This window comes from Nerophis lumbriciformis, linkage group LG12 (genome assembly GCF_033978685.3).
Source record: "Nerophis lumbriciformis linkage group LG12, RoL_Nlum_v2.1, whole genome shotgun sequence".
NCBI classification, from domain to species: Eukaryota; Metazoa; Chordata; class Actinopteri; order Syngnathiformes; family Syngnathidae; genus Nerophis; species Nerophis lumbriciformis.
The window spans coordinates 13,748,146-13,768,755 of NC_084559.2; the positions used below are offsets into that span (position 1 = coordinate 13,748,146).

General features: G+C 28.9%; 1 protein-coding gene across 3 annotated transcripts in view; it reads right to left on the reverse strand.

The window, feature by feature from the left end:
• LOC133622906 (T-box transcription factor TBX1) overlaps positions 1–13,701 on the reverse strand; it is a 40,657-nt gene extending 26,956 nt beyond the window's left edge. The window contains exons 1-2 of one of the 3 annotated variants that reach the window (XM_061985752.2): positions 13,116–13,701; positions 5,032–5,368 (exon numbers count right to left, since the gene is read on the reverse strand). In XM_061985752.2, coding sequence (XP_061841736.1) covers positions 5,032–5,368; positions 13,116–13,305 — 527 coding nt within the window. In that variant the 5' untranslated portion in view covers positions 13,306–13,701. Of the gene's footprint in view, positions 1–5,031; positions 5,430–13,115 lie in introns of those variants that run through there. The other 2 variants (XM_061985751.2, XM_061985753.2) reach the window with 2 other exon arrangements.
• Between the last annotated feature and the right edge of the window lie 6,909 nt (positions 13,702–20,610).

Here is a 20,610-nt window from a genome sequence, read left to right on the forward strand (position 1 = left end):
ATATATATATATATATATATATATATATATATATATATATATATATATATATATATATATATATATATATATATATATATATATATATATATATATATATATATATAGTACAGGCCATATTTATTTATTTATTTTCATGACTATTTACATTGCAGATTGTCACATTAAAACTATGAATGAACACATGTGGAGTTATGTACTTAACAAAAAAAAGGTGAAATAACTGACATTTATATTCTTATATTCTAGTTTCTTCAAAATAGCCACCCTTTGCTCTGATTACTGCTTTTTGCATACTCTTGGCATTCTCTCCATGAGCTTCAAGCACACCTGGGAAGCGAAAAAGCATTTCTCGAAGCCTTGTTTTCAGTTATTTCACCTTTTTTTGTGAAGGACATAACTCCACATGTGTTCATTCATAGTGTTTAGAAATGTGCACTTTGACACACTTTTGCACTTTTTATGTGTAAATATGAGCACACACTTTGCATTTTGCACACATTGGAATAATAACAAAAAAGAGTCCTCCTCTGCTTGAGCGAGCTGACTAATTTGTTTTCACGTCAGTGAAAGGAATCACAAATCAACGCCCAATTAACGCCAGTTTAGGCTCGGTGAGGCTGAAGGAGCTTTAAAAAAGTGCTGCTGGTGCACGCATGCGCCACATTTTTAAAATGTATTTTATGTATTTTTATCTATTTATCTATTTTTTTTGTTTTTATGTGTTATGAATTTGCACTAAATTAGTTTTGCTTACAATTTCGTTGTATAATGTACAATGACAATAAAGATATATTCTATTCTATTCTAGCATTAATAAAGCAAACTTATCCATAATATCAACTCCAAATAGTTTGTTGTGTCGCACGCAAAGTTGTACGATTGGATCTGATTATGGGGAAAAAAAAAAAAAATAATTACAAAAATGTATAAAATTACCCACTGGGCTAAAAAAATTAGATGTTTTTTTTTTTTTTTTTTTTTTTTTCAACAAGATACTTTTTAAAGTTTGGTTATTTTGATAATCAATAATTCGATTTTGTAAAGCACGTGGAAACCTGTCAGGTGCTGCACACACACACACACACACACACACACACACACACACACACACACACACACACACACACACACACACACACACACACACACACACACACACACACACACACACACACACACACCAATAAAATACCATTGGCATAGATTTCAATAATAAGTCATCATAAAACACTGCTATGGGCTTAAAAAAAGGTGCACAGTTAAATAAATATATATATTTTGTATTATTTGAGTCATATATTTGAATGTTTTTGTATTATTTGAGTCATAGTGGATTCTAATGAATGCCTCCCTTTTTTTTTGATATTTTAATTGTGTTTTTATCACACACACACACATTCCAATAAAATACCATTGGCATAGATTTCAATAATAAGTCATCATAAAACGCTGTAAAGGGCTAAAAAAAAAAGTGTACAGTTAAATAAATATATCTATATTTTGTATTATTTGAGTCATGTATTTCATTTTTATTTTTTTATTTGAGTCATATATTTCAATTTTTGTATTATTTGAGTCATAGTGGATTCTAATGAATGTCCCCCTTTGTTTGATCATTTAATTGTGTTATTATTACAAGTTTATATACAACACGCACACACACACACACACACACACACACACACACACACACACACACACACACACACACACACACACACACACACACACACACACACACACACACACACATTCCAATAAAATACCATTGGCATAGATTTCAATAATTAGTCATCATAAAACGCTGTAAAGGGCTAAAAAAAAAAAGGTGTACAGTTAAATAAATATATATATATTTTGTATTATTTGAGTCATGTATTTTATTTATTTTTTTATTTGAGTCATATATTTCAATTTTTGTATTATTTGAGTCATGGTGGATTCTAATGAATGCCTCCCTTTGTTTGATAATTTAATTGTGTTATTATACCACACACACATTCCAATAAAATACCATTGGCATAGATTTCATGAATAAGTCATCATAAAACGCTGTAATTGGCTAAAATAAAGGTGTACAGTTAAATAAATATATATATTTTGTTTTATTTGAGTCATATATTTAATGTTTTTGTATTATTTGAGTCATAGTGGATTCTAATGAATGCCTCCATTTGTTGGATATTTTAATTGTGTTATTATTACAAGTTTATAAGTGTAATAGGCTAAAAAAAAGGTGTACAGTTAAATAAATATATATATTTTGTTTTATTTGAGTCATATATTTAATTTTTTGTATTATTTGAGTCATAGTAGATTCTAATGAAAGCCTCCTTTTGTCTAATATTTTAATTGTGTTATTATTACAAGTTTGTATACTACATGTCTCTTTATTATTTTTATTAGGATATACAGTGCTCCAAAAATAAATAAATAAAGGGACTGCAAAAGTCTGCAAAAGTCAATAAATAGACTGGTTTGGTCAGATGGTTAATGTATGAATTATTGTTATTATTATTATTATTATTATCCTTTTTTAAATTATTATTTTATTTATTTATTATTATTTTAATTTTTCCATTTTGGTTTGGTTTTATTTGTTTTGTTTTCCCTCTGTTTGTCATATTGTTTTGGCTGGTGCTATTTTTTAATTTATATTTTTATGAATTATTTTCCAAAAATAACACCAGCCAAAACATGTGACAAAGAGAGGAAAAACAAAACACACAAGACAAAACAAATAAAACCAAACCAAACAAAACAACCCAAACTTAAGTGAACTAGGAAAAAAAATCCCAAATGGACAAATTTAAATAATAATAAAAAAATTATTATAATTAAAATATATATAATAATAATAATAATAATTCATACATTAATCATCTGACCACTTTTGCAGACTTTTTAAAGTCCCTTTTTTTTTTTTTTTGAGCACTGTATATAATAATCTTCATTACCTTATAATTAATAAATGTACTGTACATTATTAGCTCGTGTAAGCTTGTTTGGTTTGGTTTTATTTCTTTTGTTTTCCCTCTGTTTGTCATATTGTTTTGGCTGGTGTTATTTTTTAATTTATATTTTTATTAATTATTTTCCAAAAATAACACCAGCCAAAAACAATATGACAAACAGAGGGAAAACAAAACACACAAGACAAAACAAATAAAACCAAACCAAACAAAACAACCCAAACTTAGGTGAACTAGGAAAAAAAAATCCCAAATGGAAAAATTTAAAGTCCCTTTTTTTTTTTTTGGAGCACTGTATATAATAATCTTCATAACCTTATAATTAATAAATGCATTACTTTATTATACATTATTGTGCATAAACGAAATAGTAGTATTTCAATTGTGTTATTATTACAAGTTTATATACTACATGTTATTTATTTATTTATATTTTTAGGAATTATTTTCCAAAAATAACACAAATGACAAACAGAGGAAACACAAAACACACAAGACAGAAGAAATAAAACAAAACCAAACAAAACAACCCAAACTTAAGTGAACTAGGAAAAAAATCCCAAATGAATTTTTTTTAATAATAATAAAACAATTATTATAATTAAAAAAAATATTATAATAATAATAATTCATACATTAATCATCTGACCACTTTTGCAGACTTTTTAAAGTCCCCCTTTTTTTTTTGGAGCACTATATATAATAATCTCCATAACCTTATAATTAATAAATGTACAGTACATTATTGTGCAAAAACGAAATAGTAGTATTTCAATTGTGTTATTATTACAAGTTTATATACTACATGTCCCTTTATTTATTTATATTTTTATGAATTATTTTCCAAAAATAACACAAATGACAAACAGAGGAAACACAAAACACACAAGACAGAAGAAATAAAACTAAACCAAACAAAACAACCCAAACTTAAGTGAACTAGGAAAAAAATCCCAAATGAAAAAATTTAAATAATAATAAAAAAATTATTATAATTAAAAAAATATTATAATAATAATAATTCATACATTAATCATCTGACCACTTTTGCAGACTTTTTAAAGTCCCTTTTTTTAGCACTGTATATAATAATCTCCATAACCTTATAATTAGTAAATGTACAGTACATTATTGTGCAAAAACGAAATAGTAGTATTTCAATTGTGTTATTATTACAAGTTTATATACTACATGTCCCTTTATTTATTTATTTATATTTTTAGGAATTATTTTCCAAAAATAACACAAATGACAAACAGAGGAAACACAAAACACACAAGACAAAGCAAATAAAACAAAACCAAACAAAACAACCCAAACTTAAGTGAACTAGGAAAAAAATCCCAAATGAAAAAATTTAAATAATAATAAAAAAATTATTATAATTAAAAAATATATAATAATAATAATAATTCATACATTAATCATCTGACCAATTTTGCAGACTTTTTAAAGTCCCCTTTTTTTTTTGGAGCACTGTATATAATAATCTCCATAACCTTATAATTAACAAATGTACAGTACATTATTGTGCAAAAACGAAATAGTAGTATTTTAATTGTGTTATTATTACAAGTTTATATACTATTTTTAGGAATTATTTTCCAAAAATAACACAAATGACAAACAGAGGAAACACAAAACACACAAGACAAAAGAAATAAAACTAAACAAAACAAAACAACCCAAGCTTACATGAAGTAGAAAAAAGTCCAAAATGGAAAAATTAGAATAATAGAAACAAAATAATTATAATTAAAAAAATATAATAATAATAACAATAGTTCATACATTAACCATCTGACCAAATTAGTCTATTTATTGACTTTTGCAGACTTTTAAAGTCCCTTTTTTTTTTTATATCATAATCTTCATAAGCTTATAATAAATAAATGTACTTTACACAGTTAATATGTCATAAACATATTGTGCAAAAACGAAATAGTAGTATTTAAATAACGAATTTAAAGCAAAAATCATAACAATAAAGAAAGGGTGAATTGAAAAGAATAATAAAATAATAAATATTAAAAACATGAACTATAATCAGCATCACCTTCCCGCCTTGGTGACGATCATCTCCGTGCCCAGCTGGTTAAATTCGTCCCACAGAGCCTTCATCTCCAGCTGGACGTTAATGTTGGCCACTTTGGGGTTCTTCTTCACCATGTTCTTGCCCGTGGGCGTGGAGCTGGACGAGGACGAGGAGGAGCACGGAGTCCCCGCCGGGTCGCTCGGAGCCAGCGGAGCCGGCGGAGGGTAGCTGTACCCGGGCTGCGCGGCCGGGCAGGGCTCGAAGTGCGCCTCATGCTGGGTGTAAGGATCCCCGGGGGACGGGGACAGGTGGTAGCCCGCCGGCGTGTTCAGGCTGCTCAGGCTGCTGCTGGTGAAGGCTGCAACATCGCAAAAATGGGACAGCTGCGTCAGCCACGGACTGGAAATGGCTGAAATCATCCCAAAAAGAAGAAGAAAAAAAAAAAATGGAATTATTATTTTTATAGTCAGAAACACACAAAAGTCCAAATAATGACGTCAGGTTGCATCCGAAAAGTGTCCGAAAAAAAATCCTTGCAGGGAAAAGTTGCGTGGGAGATGTTCGCTGCTGCGTGCATGCATGCGTGTGCGTGGATGCGTGGATAAATGTGTGTGTGTGTTTAAGTGTGTGTGTGTGTGTGTGTTATCTGGCGCAGAGGGCCTCCCCTTTGCGATAAAAACCGGTTCTTATTTCTATTTAGATAAGAGCTGCGATGCGCCTTTCCTCCGCTTTCAAGGGATCCGACTGATTGACACACAGGCGCGCTTCTTATAATAATAATAATAATAATAGATTTTATTTGTAAAAAAAAAAAAAAAACACTTTACATTGAGTAAACAACCTGTATTTAAAACAAATACAAATAAAAAGATAATAACAAAATAAATACAAATAAAAACTAGAACAGCCAAATAGCTAGAACTAATATGCATATATCTAATAAAATAAAATAAAATATATTAAAAATAAAAACTAGAACAGCTAAACAGCTATAACTAGTAGGCATATATTTAAAAAAAAAAAGGCTTTTTTCTAAAAAGAAGGGTTTTCAAGCCCTTTTTTAAAAGCATACACAGTCTGTGGTGCCCTCAAGTGGTCAGGGAGCATTCTTCTTCGTCACAAAACAATAGGAGTTGAGTTTTGTATAATAATAATAATAATAGACTTCGAACTGTGAGGTTTGTACAATTACCATTTAAGTGTTGTATGTACGTACACATGTTTTAAATTGCATTTAAATTACATTATTTTCTCAAAGAATACATATTTTTATTTGAATAAAAGCCAGCTTCAAACATGGTAGAAAATCCCCCCCCCCCCCAAATAATAAAAGACTTAAAACTGTGAGGTTTGTTTTCTTCTTCACAAAACAATAGGAGTTGAGTTTTGTGTTTATTTGCAACATGCGTGCGTACAACATGATGCATCACAATTTCCAGTTCCTCTATTACGCATGTTCGGAAAAGGAGTAGGAAAAAGCAGAGCTTATTTAATCCTACACCCTTTTCCTTTTACATAGCAACTTTTGTTCGCTTCCTGTTCTCAATTTATTGACAATATACTCCATAAGTAATAATAAATATTGACTGATTGACACACAGGCGCGCTTCTAATAATAATAATAATAATAATAATAATAATAATAATAATAATAATAATAATAATAGATTTTATTTGTAAAAAAGCACTTTACGTTGAGTAAACAACCTCAAAGTGCTACAGTGTATTAAAAAAATAAATAAATAAAAAGATAATAAAAAATAAATAAAAATAAAAACTAGAACAGCCAAATAGCTAGAACTAGTATGCATATATCTAATAAAATAAAATAAAATATAATAAAAATAAAAACTAGAACAGCTAAACAGCTAGAACTAGTAGGCATATATTAAAAAAATAAAAATAAAGGCTTTTTTCTAAAAAGAAGGGTTTTCAAGCCTTTTTTTAAAAGCATCCACCGTCTGTGGTGCCCTCAGGTGGTCAGGGAGCATTCTTCTTCGTCACAAAACAATAGGAGTTGAGTTTTGTGTTTATTTGCAACATGCGTGCGTACAACATGATGCATCACAATTTCCAGTTTCTCTATTACGCATGTTCGGAAAAGGAGTAGGAAAAAGCAGAGTTTATTTAATTCTACCCCCTTTTCCTTTACATAGCAAACTTTTGTTCCCTTCCTGTTCTCAATTTATTCACAATATACTCCATAAGTAATAATACAAATAAATAAATAATTGACTGATTGACACACAGGCGCGCTTCTAATAATAATAATAATAATAATAATAATAATAATAATAGATTTTATTTGTAAAAAAAAAACACTTTACATTGAGTAAACAACCTCAAAGTGCTACAGTGTATTAAAAACAAATAAAAATAAAGAGATAATAAGAAATTAATACAAATAAAAACTAGAACAGCCAAATAGCTATAACTTGTATGCATATATCTAATAAAATAAAATAAAATATAATAAAAATAAAAACTAGAACAGCCAAACAGCTAGAACTAGTAGGCATATATTTAAAAAAAAGGAAAAAAAAGGCTTTTTTCTAAAAAGAAGGGTTTTCAAGCCTTTTTTTAAAAGCATCCACAGTCTGTGGTGCCCTCAGGTGGTCAGGGAGCATTCTTCTTCGTCACAAAACAATAGGAGTTGAGTTTTGTGTTTATTTGCAACATGCGTGCGTACAACATGATGCATCACAATTTCCAGTTTCTCTATTACGCATGTTCGGAAAAGGAGTAGGAAAAAGCAGAGCTTATTTAATCCTACACCCTTTTCCTTTACATAGCAAACTTTTGTTCCCTTCCTGTTCTCAATTTATTCACAATATACTCCATAAGTAATAATACAAATAAATAAATAATTGACTGATTGACACACAGGCGCGCTTCTTATAATAATAATAATAATAATAATAATAATAATAATAGATTTTATTTGTAAAAAAGCACTTTACGTTGAGTAAACAACTTCAAAGTGCTACAGTGTATTAAAAAAAATAAAAATAAAAAGATAGTAAAAAAATAAATAATAAAAAAACTAGAACAGCCAAATAGCTAGAACTAGTATGCAAATATCTAAAAAAAAAAAAAAATGCTTTTTTTAAAAATTTATTTATTTATTTTAAATAAGGGTTTTTAAGCCTTTTTTTTAAAAGCATCCACAGTCTGTGGTGCCCTCAGGTGGTCAGGGAACATTCTTCTTCTTCACAAAACAATAGGAGTTGAGTTTGTGTTTATTTGCAACATGCATGCGTACAACATGACGCATCACAATTTCCAGTGTCTCTATTCAAAAGGAGTAGGAAGGAGCAGAGCTTATTTAATCCTACCAATTTTCTTTTACATAACAGTTGCTAAAACTTTTGTTCATTTCCTGTTCTCAATTTATTGACAATATACTTCATAAGTATGGAGTATATGGCTAACCTCCTCCAACCTACGAGGACAAAGCTATGAACAATGGGAGACCGGGCTTTCTGCTCTGCCGCTACCAGTCTGTGGAACGCTCTGCCTGACCACCTGAGGGCACCACAGACTGTGGATGCTTTTAAAACAGCCTTAAAAAACCCTTCTTTTTAAAAAAAGCCTTTTTTTTAGATATATATGCGTACTACTTTTAGCTATTTGGCTGTTCTAGTTTTTATTTGTATTTATTTTTTATTATCTTTTTTTTTTTTTTTTAATACACTGTAGCACTTTGAGGTTGTTTACTCAATGTAAAGTGCTTTTTCTTTTCTTTTTTTTTTTACAAATAAAATCTATTATTATTATTATTATTATTATTATTATTATTAATAACAATACAAATAAATAAAAAATAATTGGTGAAGTAAGTTATATTTAATATGGTGAAAAAAGTAAAGTTATCTAGAAAATGAATGGATGCATGAGATAAATGCAGAATGTTTATCACGGTTCTTCTTCTTTGTACTTTGTAAACACTTTTAAGTTTGAAGAGTTTCTTGATTATTTGACTACATTGTTTGATTTCTTTGTTTAATTCCATTCCATCATTTTAATTCCACATACTGAAGGAAATATTGTCAAAGCGCTTTGAGTTCCTTAAAAAAAGGTAGAAAAGCGCTATACAAGTACAACGCATTTACCATTTAAGTGTTGTATGTGCGTACAAATGTTATAAATTGCGTTTAAATTACATTTTAAATTAGAATTTTCTCTAAGAACGCATATTTTTATTTTAATAAAAGCCGGCTTTAAACATGGTAGAAAATTCCCCCCAAAAATAATAATAATAGACTTCGAACTGTGAGGTTTGTACAATTACCATTAAAGTGTTGTACGTGCGTACAAATGTTTTAAATTGCATTTAAATTAAATTATTTTTTCTAAGAGTACATATTTTTATTTTAATAAAAGCCAGCTTCAAACATGGTAGAAAATTCCCCCCCAAAAATAAAAAAAGACTTCAAACAATTACCATTTAAGTGTTGTATGTGCGTACACATGTTTTAAATTGCATTTAAATTACATTATTTTCTCTAAGAATACATATTTTTATTTGAATAAAAGCCGGCTTCAAACATGGTAGAAAATTCCCCCCCAAAAATAATAAAAGACTTAAAACTGTGAGGTTTGTTTTCTTCTTCACAAAACAATAGGAGTTGAATTTGTGTTTATTTGCAACATGCATGCATGCGTACAACATGATGCATCACACTTTCCAGTTTCTCTATTACGCATGTTGGGAAAAGGAGTTAGAAGAAGCAGACCTTATTCAATCCTAATCCCTTTTCCTTTACTTTTGTTCACTTCCTGTTCTCAATGTATTCACAATATACTCCATAAGTAGTCACAATAAAAATATATAATAATTGATGAAGTAAGATTATTTTAGTACATTGTTTGATTTCTTTGCTTAATTCCTTTCCATAATTTTGATTCTACATACTGACATACTGAAGGTCTTAAGTGGAAATAGTGTCAAAGCGCTTTGAGTTCCTTAAAAAAAGGTAGAAAAGCGCTATACAAGTATAGCCCATTTACCATTTACCATTTACGTGTTGCACGTGCGTACAAATTTTTTAAATTGCATTTAAGTTACATTTTAAATGACAATTTTCTCTAAGAATACGTATTTTTATTCAAATAAAAGCCGGCTTCAAACATGGTAGAAAATTTCCCTCCTCCCCCAATAAAAATAATAACAAGAGACTTCAAATTGTGAGGTTTGTACAATTACCATTTAAATGTTGTACGTGCATACAAATGTTTTAAATTGAATTTAAATTGCATTATTTTCTCTAAGAATACATATTTTTATTTGAATAAAAACCGGCTTCAAACATGGTAGAAAATTCCCCAAAATAATAAAAGACTTCAAACTGTGAGGTTTGTACAATTACCATTTAAGTGTTGTACGTGTATACAAATGTTTTAAATTGCATTTAAATTACATTATTTTTTCTAACAATACATATTTTTATTTGAATAAAAACTGGCTTCAAACCTGGAAGAAAATTCCCCCTAAAAAATAATAAAAGACTTCAAACTGTGAGGTTTGTACAATTACCATTTAAGTGTTGTACGTTCGTACAAATGTTTTAAATTGCATTTAAATTACATTATTTTTTTTAAGATTACGTATTTTTATTTGAATAAAAGCCGGCTTCAAACATGGTAGAGAATTCCCCCCAAAATAATAATAATAGACTTCAAACTGTGAGATTTGTACAATTACCATTTAAGTGTTGTACGTTCGTACAAATGTTTTAAATTGCATTTAAATTACATTATTTTCTCTAAGATTGCGTGTTTTTATTTGAATAAAATCCGGCTTCAAACATGGTAGAGAATTCCCCCCAAAATAATAATAATAGACTTCAAACTGTGAGATTTGTACAATTACCATTTAAGTGTTGTACATGCGTACAAATGTTTTAAATGGCATTTAAATTACATTATTTTTTCTAACAATACATATTTTTATTTGAATAAAAACCGGCTTCAAACGTGGAAGAAAATTCCCCCTAAAAAATAATAAAAGACTTCAAACTGTGAGGTTTGTACAATTACCATTTAAGTGTTGCACGTGCGTACACATGTTTTAAATTGCATTTAAATTACATTATTTTCTCTAAGATTACGTGTTTTTATTTGAATAAAAGCCGGCTTCAAACATGGTAGAAAATCCCTCCCCTCCCCCCCGAAAAAATAATAAAATACTTAAAACTGTGAGGTTTGTTTTCTTCTTCACAAAACAATAGGAGTTGAGTTTGTGTTTATTTGCAATGCATGCATGCGTACAACATGATGTATCACACTTTCCAGTTTCTCTATTATGCATGTTGGGAAAAGGAGTAGGAAGAAGCAGAGCTTATTTAATCCTCCTCCATTTTCCTTTACATAGCAACTTTTGTTCACTTCTCAACTTCTCAATGGATGGATGAGATGAATTCAGAATGTTTATCGCGATTCTTCTTCTTTGTACTTTGTAAACACTTTTAAGTTTGAAGAATGTCTTGATTATTTGAGTACATTGTTTGATTTATTTGCTTGATTCCATTCCATCATTTTTTTAATTCCACATACTGAAGGAAATAGTGTCAAAGCGCTTTGAGTTCCTTAAAAAAAAGGTAGAAAAGCGCTATACAAGTATAACCCATTTACCATTTACCATTTAAGTGTTGTACGTGCGTACAAATGTTTTTAAATTACATTTTAAATTAAAATGTTCTCTAAGAATACATATTTTTACTTGAATAAAAGCCGGCTTCAAACATGGAAGAAAATTCCCCCTAAAAAATAATAAAAGACTTCAAACTGTGAGGTTTGTACAATTACCATTTAAGTGTTGTACGTGCGGACAAATGTTTTAAATGGCATTTAAATTACAATATTTTTTCTAACAATACATATATTTATTTGAATAAAAACCGGCTTCAAACATGGAAGAAAATTCCCCCCCAAAAATAATAAAAGACTTCAAACTGTGAGGTTTGTGCAATTATCATTTAAGTGTTGTACGTGCGTACAAATGTTTTTAAATTACATTTTAAATTAAATTTTTTTCTAAGAATACATATTTTTACTTGAATAAAAACCGGCTTCAAACATGGAAGAAAACTCCCCCTAAAAAATAATAAAAGACTTCAAACTGTGAGGTTTGTACAATTACCATTTAAGTGTTGTACGTGCGTACAAATGTTTTAAATTGCATTTAAATTACATTATTTTTTCTAACAATACATATTTTTATTTGAATAAAAACCGGCTTCAAACATGGAAGAAAATTCCCCCTAAAAAAATAATAAAAGACTTCAAACTGTGAGGTTTGTACAATTACCATTTAAGTGTTGTACGTTCGTACAAATGTTTTAAATGGCATTTAAATTACAATATTTTTTCTAACAATACATATTTTTATTTGAATAAAAACCGGCTTTAAACATGGAAGAAAATTCCCCCTAAAAAATAATAAAAGACTTCAAACTGTGAGGTTTGTGCAATTACCATTTAAGTGTTGTACGTGCGTACAAATGTTTTTAAATTACATTTTAAATTAAAAATTTCTCTAAGAATACATATTTTTACTTGAATAAAAACCGGCTTCAAACATGGAAGAAAACTCCCCCTAAAAAATAATAAAAGACTTCAAACTGTGAGGTTTGTACAATTACCATTTAAGTGTTGTACGTTCGTACAAATGTTTTAAATTGCATTTAAATTACATTATTTTCTCTAAGATTACGTGTTTTTATTTGAATAAAAACTGGCTTCAAACATGGTAGAAAATTCCCCCAAAAATAATAATAATAGACTTCAAATTGTGAGGTTTGTACAATTACCATTTAAATGTTGTACGTGCATACACATGTTTTAAATTGCATTTAAATTAAATTATTTTTTCTAAGAGTAAATATTTTTATTTTAATAAAAACCGGCTTCAAACATGGTAGAACATTCCCCCCCAAAAATAATAAAAGACTTCAAACTGTGAGGTTTGCACAATTACGCAATTACGCACGCAAATATTTTCACTATATTATTACCATTGTTTGCAATTTCCATACATCTTTTTTTTTTTTTTACAGATTCGTCCCTTAAGTGTGTGTTTTTTTTTAGTAATAAATCCGATTTACCTTCCATTTCGCGCGTCACGGTGCTGTAGTGCATGTCGGCGCCGCTGCGCTCCTCCGCGTCCGCCTTGCGCAAAGCAACCCTCGGCTTGTCCGACGCCGCGTTTCCCGCTTGCTCTGCGGCGAAAATCAGAGAGGCAATACTGAACGCATTCGCCCTGGGAGAGAGGGGACCACCACCACCGTCGTCCATAGGCCGGAAAAGTCGCCCCTTCTTTTCCTCCTCCTCCCCCTCCTCCGACTCGGCTTCCCTTGCGCGCAACGCCGAGGATCATGCGCCCAAAACGGACTCCTCACATGCCCGCAGCGGCGCTCCCGCGGCGCTCCGAAGTGCGCCGGAAAAGTATCCTCCCCGCGGCTGAAAGGCGCAGACCCCCGCACTTGCCCTCCCTGGCTGGGCTCATTTAAAAAAAAAGTGTCCTGGGTGGGTGTCAACGCATCTCGCGTAAAAAGAGGAGGTGGAGGCTTTTTTTTTGGGTGGTGTTGTTGTCCTGTAGTGTGCAGGAGAAACTTCTGCTGCGTGACGACGATGTCAGAGAGCGAGAAGGGAAAAAAGATCCACGCCTCCAACCCTGCGAGCTGCGCGGGGAAGACGCGTGTGCGCGCACATGTTTTGCGCCTTTTACTTTATTAAGAGCGCGCCGGGCGCGTCACTGCAGAGTCAGACTGCAGGAATTTCAACTTCTTTGTTTTCTTTTCTTTTTTTTTTTTACACTTAAAATCAACACACAAGCTGCGCAATAGAATATTGTACACATTTTTACTGTAAATGCACAACAAATTAATGGCTAATTATTGCATTAATTACTCGCAGTGTGAAACTATTAAGTATATTTACTGTAATTGCTAAACTGTGATTTTACAATAATTACAATACAACTATATGCTTTAACTTCACTGTCGAAATTGTATAGTTAATTACATTAAAGTTACAATATGTTCTCACTACATAGTTGTGTTTTAATTACGATATGAGATATAGCTTTGCAGTTGTAATTAATAGTTATTTACAAAAAAAAGTTCAAATTGGATGACACACTTTATTATTACAATGAAATTAATTTTGCAATAGTTATTTACAAAAAAGTTAAAATTGAATATGCTGCAACTTGTACAGTGGTGATACACTTTGTTGTTACAATGCAATGATAACAACATGATATCATTTTGCAGTTGTGATTTTATGGTTACATAAAGTAAAGTCGCATCTATATATAGATATTTAACTTGAACTTTAACTTAATTACAATAAAGTTGCAATATGTTCTAACTACATTGTTGTGTTTTAATTACTATATGAGATATAACTTTGCAATTGTGATTAATAGTTATTTACAACAAAAGTTAAAATTGGATATTCTGTAGCTTCGGTGTATCCATCGTTGCTAATATTTTATTTCTGATGTCGATTCCTGATATTTTGCAAAGATTTGGCAGTGAATATTGATCATAAAGAACAATCAAATTTGTTTTGTTTTGATTTTTTGGGTATTTCTCCCATTTGTTTATTTTAGTTTTTTGCATTTTAACTTTCTATATTATTTATATTAAATGCACATTCTTGCAGTATTTTATTTATTTATTTTTTTGCATTTTAACTTTCCATATTATTTATATTAAATGCACATTCTTGCAGTATTTTATTTATTTATGTTTTTGCATTTTAACTTTCCATATTATTCATATTAAATGCACATTCTTGCAATATTTTTTTATTTTTATTTTCTGCATTTTAACTTTCCATATTATTTATGTTAAATGCACATTCTTGCAATATTTTTCTGCAGCTTATTAGGTTGATAGATCATTGATTAGATACAAAAAAAACATAGTAAATAACTTGAGTGTTAATCCCCTTTTAAAAGGCCTTATACTAATATATTAATAATAATAATAATAATGATGATAATGGAGCTCACACTTTTATGTATTGCAGCTTTTATGAGTATGCTTTTCTTCACAGTGACTATTTGTGTCGATATTAAAGTTGTCAAATATGAAATAAGTCCTTTTATAAATTTTTTATAGGGCAAACTTATTTCCACCCACAGGGCCACATATCTCTATTTTTGGATAAAATGACTTTAATAAAAACGACATATATTATAGAGACAATATTTCGTTATCAGCATTGCAGCTGTTTCCTGGTGCCCCTTTTCTACATTTTCTAAATTGTATTTTCTTATTTTATTTCTAAAATTATTTAATTATTTACGCCCCTGCCCGTAAGGATGTTTTAATAGTAACTGAAAACATAAACCAAATGCACAAATGTCCCTTAAGCAACCAACAATGTGACCAATTTAAATTGGTTCTTTCTTTCTAAAAGTATTTTCAGACATATGACATTTAAAAAAAAACAATAATATTTTACAGTTATTGCTCAGTTTGTTATTTATTTAAAAAAAATAAGTTGGGCCTCAATGCGTAAAAAGGCGCGCCATGCGTGGACTTGACCTCTGTGGCTTCTCAGCTTATCTCCTGTCGGCTTTGGAGTCCGACCAGAGATGCGCTTCGTTGGATATCATCCGGATAGAATCTAATTGACACGCAAAGTCATCGAATGAAGCGGAGAGGAGCGCACAGCGGGGGTCTAATGGGATAAAGCGCTGCGAGGATTAACTCCTATTTGTTTTGGATGTTTCCCCATAGGAGGCGCGGAGCGTCAACAAACTACATTTGGTTTGGACAGATATAGATAAATAAATAGATAGATAGATAGATATATAATCATAACACTTGGTAGTATTAAATACATTCATTTGCAATTTAATATATATATATATATATATATATATATATATATATATATGTGTGTGTGTGTGTGTGTGTGTGTGTGTGTGTATTAAAACCTATACACATTTTAAAAATACAATATTTTACAATTACATAATTTAGTTTTTTTTTAAAAAATATACATATTTAATTTTAAATACTCAGTGTATTGTTTCCCCCAAATATGTCTAATTTGCATCAAACTGTTTGATTTTCGAAAGCTTTTAAGCACTTAAAATGTGTATCTGTGCAATTTTTTATTGCTGGCAGAGTTTGGTGGAAATAACAATAATAGTAATAATGATAATAACAACAATAGCAATACAAATATTAGTCATAATAATAACAACAATAGAAATAATAATAACAACAATAGTAATAATAATAATAGTAATAATAGTAATAGTAATAATAATAACAACAATAGTAATAAAACACATTAGTAATCATAATAACAAAAATAGAAATGATAATAACAACAATAGTAATAATAATAATAACAACAACAACAGTAATAATAATAACAACAACAGTAATAATAATAACAACAGCAATATTAGTAATAATAATAACAACAATTTTAATGATAATAACAATAATAGTAATAATAATAAAAAACATAGTAATCATAATAACAACAATAGAAATAATAATAAAAACAATAGTAATAATAATAATAGTAATAATAATAACAATAGTTATAATACTAACAACACTAGTAATACTAATAACAATAATAGTAATAATAACAACAATAATAATACTAATACTAATAACAACAATATTAATAATAATAACAATAATAGTAATAATAATAACAACAATAATAATACTAATAACAAAAATAGCAATGATAATGACAATAATTGTAGTAATAATAAAAAACATAGTAATTACAATAACAATGATAGTAATAATAACAACAACAATAGTAATAATAATAACAATAATGGTAATAATAATAACAATAATGGTAGTAATAATAAAAACAATAGTAATTATAATACAACAATAGTAATAATAATAACAACAATAGTAATAACAATGACAATAATAATAATAATAACAACAATAGAAATAATAATAAAAACAATAGTAATAATACTAATAGTAATAATAACAACAACAATAGTAATAATAATAACAACACTAGTAATACTAATAACAATAATAGTAATAATAACAACAATAATAATACTAATAATAATAACAACAATATTAATAGTAATAACAATAATAGTAATAATAATAACAACAATAATAATACTAATAACAAAAATAGCAATGACAATGACAATAATTGTAATAATAATAAAAACATAGTAATTACAATAACAACAATAGTAATAATAATGACAACAATAGTAATAATAATAACAATAATAGTAATAATAATAAAAACAATAGTACTAATAATAATAACACCACATCTGCGGTCCCTTCCAGGGTCTTCTTGTTGTTCACATTGGGTTGAGTTTTTTTTATTGCCCTGATGTGGGATCTGAACCGAGGATGTCTTTGTGGCTTGTGCAGCCCTTTGAGACATTTGTGAATAAGGACTATATAAGTAAACTTGTATTGATTGTTTGATTGAATAGCAAATAATAATGATCATTTTTTTTTAGATGTATGGCCTGCCTGTTTATTACAAACACTAAAACGGATCTCCCACTCTCCTTTAACCTCAATAATACACTTTTTAAACATAGTTTGTAGTTCCTCAAACTTCACCACCCCCCTTTTTACACAAACAGGCTGGAAAAACGTTGGTTAGATTTTGAAAAAAAAAAAAATAAATAAAAATAAAAATCTAATAATAATTTTTTTTTATAAACTTATGTAAAACATTTTTTATTTCCTTTTGTGCAACATGGAGACTTTATGGTCTTTTGATTGTGCGTGTTGTGCTGACATGGCACATTCACGCCTCATTAAATGACACAGATAATAAACTTCAAGGCCCATTAGCTGCTGGTTATTTTTTTCCTGTTTTCAATAAACAAAAAAGTGTCTAAAAAGAGACAGAAACGGAGGACATATTCAAATAGTCTATATCTTTATTGCAATGCCTCATGTCTTATCATAACTACTGTAAAAAAAAAGAAAAAAATGCAATAGAAGTTGGGCCTGTGATAAGGCTGCAGGTCACGTGCTCCACATAATAAAACCTAACCCTATCCAAATATTAGTCCACATCCCAGAATTAGCAGGAGAGGAAGTGAGCAGTTGACCACCGACACTGCAGGGGGTCCTTTCTCTCCACGGGATGAAGGAAACACGCAGGAATTATAATTAAGTTAATTCTAATTTTTTTGTGTGTGTTGTTGACCTAATTAGATGCACACATGCAAAACATATACCATATTGACAATAACTCATAAAATCCTATTTTGGTCATTTTCTTATTCTCAAAAAAAAAAAAAAAAAAAAATATATAAATATGAAGCATTCATAAATTAAGTAAAATAATATTTATTTTTGTATATTAACATTTATAAAATTAATTAATTAATTAAATAATACACGATTAAAATGTATTAACATGACGCGAGAGGGAGTTAAAAGTATTATTCGTTATTATTCTTTAAAACGACCAGAAAAAAATATTTCAGCCCACATATGAAACAAGAGAGCTGTTAGAGCAGGGGTGTCAAACGTACGGCCCTAGGGCCGGATCGGGCCAGCCAACAGGTTTTATCCGGTCCCCCGGGATGAGTTTGCTAAGCATAAAAATGTACCTGAAATGTTTGAATAACACGCCCCATAAGCCTGATTTTAGTTTTTCGAATTAGTTATTGTACTGCTTTAAAAAAAAAAAAAAAAAAAAAAAGATTAGTCCCTATATGTGTATGTGTATGTATGTATATATGTATATATATGTGTATGTATGTGTATATATATATATATATATATATATATATATATATATATATATATATATATATATATATATATATATATATATATATATAGTATATATATATATATATATATATATATATATATATATATATATATATATATATATATATATATTTATATATATATATATATTTATTTATATATATATATATATATATATATATATATATATATATATATATATATATATATATATATGTCTTAATAAGGTTATCCAAAAAAATCTCCTGATGATTGAGGGAACCCCTCATGAAACAGGCCTGTAGAGATGAAGTAGTCTTGTGATTTTTTTCCCCACACATACATATATATATATATATATATATATATATATACAGTATATATATATATATATATATGTCTTAATAAGGTTATCCAAAAAATCTCCTGATGATTGAGGGAACCCCTCATGAAACAGGCCTGTAGAGATGAAGTAGTCTTGTGATTTTTTTCCCACACATACATATATATATATATATATATATATATATATATATATATATATATATATATATATATATATATATATATATATATATATAAATAAATAAATATATATATATATATATATATATATATATATATATATATATATATATATATATATATATATATATATATATATATTTTTATTTTTTTGTTTATTCAATTGATGTATTTGGAGATATTACTTTGTTTTTTTTGCTGTTTCTTTCTTTTTTTGGGGGGGGGGGGGGGGGTGGTATGGTTGGGATATAAACAAAACATATTTTGACATTTAGGGCAGACACCAGATATATGATGTATGTGAATATGATGTAATGGATAGGAATGTCTGATGCTGGATGTCAATAAAAAAAATAAAGCAAAAAAAATAAAAATAAAATAAAATTTTTGAATGAAAGAAATTGCTGTTCTAAATGTGTCCACTGGATGTCGCAATAGCAATTTTTTGTATCTTTGTATATGATGCGAAATATGTACAAAATAAACCACATTTAAAAATGATCAAACTACATAGATAACATCCTGTAATTTGATTTTGATATAATTTATTTGATCTAGATAGATTGAAAATTAACACCAATGAGTTGACGGATGAACATTATCACATCATTTAGTCAGAAAATGAAAATAACGACAAATAAATTATTAACCGCAACATGTAAGTGTAAAAAAAAACCCCGAAAACATTATTATTTGTTCTATTTTCAAACAAAGAAAACAATCCAAAGTTGTCTTTATTTTTAAGTTATCGTGCCGTGAGTTCACCATTTTTTTTTTAAACCAAAAACATGTGTATTCCAGTTTTTTTACTTCAAAATCTGAACATTTAACAAGACAAAAATAGGTCCATTGCAGAGGACGTTGGTGTTTTACAACAAGGCTATTCTTGTGTAAAACTATAATTCTCATAAAAGAAATGATCAGGAATTTGTTTTTTTTGCACAAATACATTTTTTATTTCTAAAAAATATAACTTTTAGATTGACCAAAAACAAGTGTCTACTATAGAGGACATTTGTGTTATCCCCCAACCCCAACCCCAAAAACCCCCAATTATAACTGACAAAAGAAATAGTCCCACTTGGGAGTAGATTTTTCTCCATGTGGCCCCCCATCTAAAGTGAGTTTTGCACCCCTGTGTTAGAATAAAAATATTTTTATTATGCAAATATCCAAATCAATTCATACATCTGAACATCAAACAAGTAATATGATTGTCACGACATGGTTTTCGCAGCTTACTGCGAGGTTTCTTCTCCCGGCATGCAAACGGACTATTCTGGACAAGGCTTGCAGGTAGGAACATATTCAACAA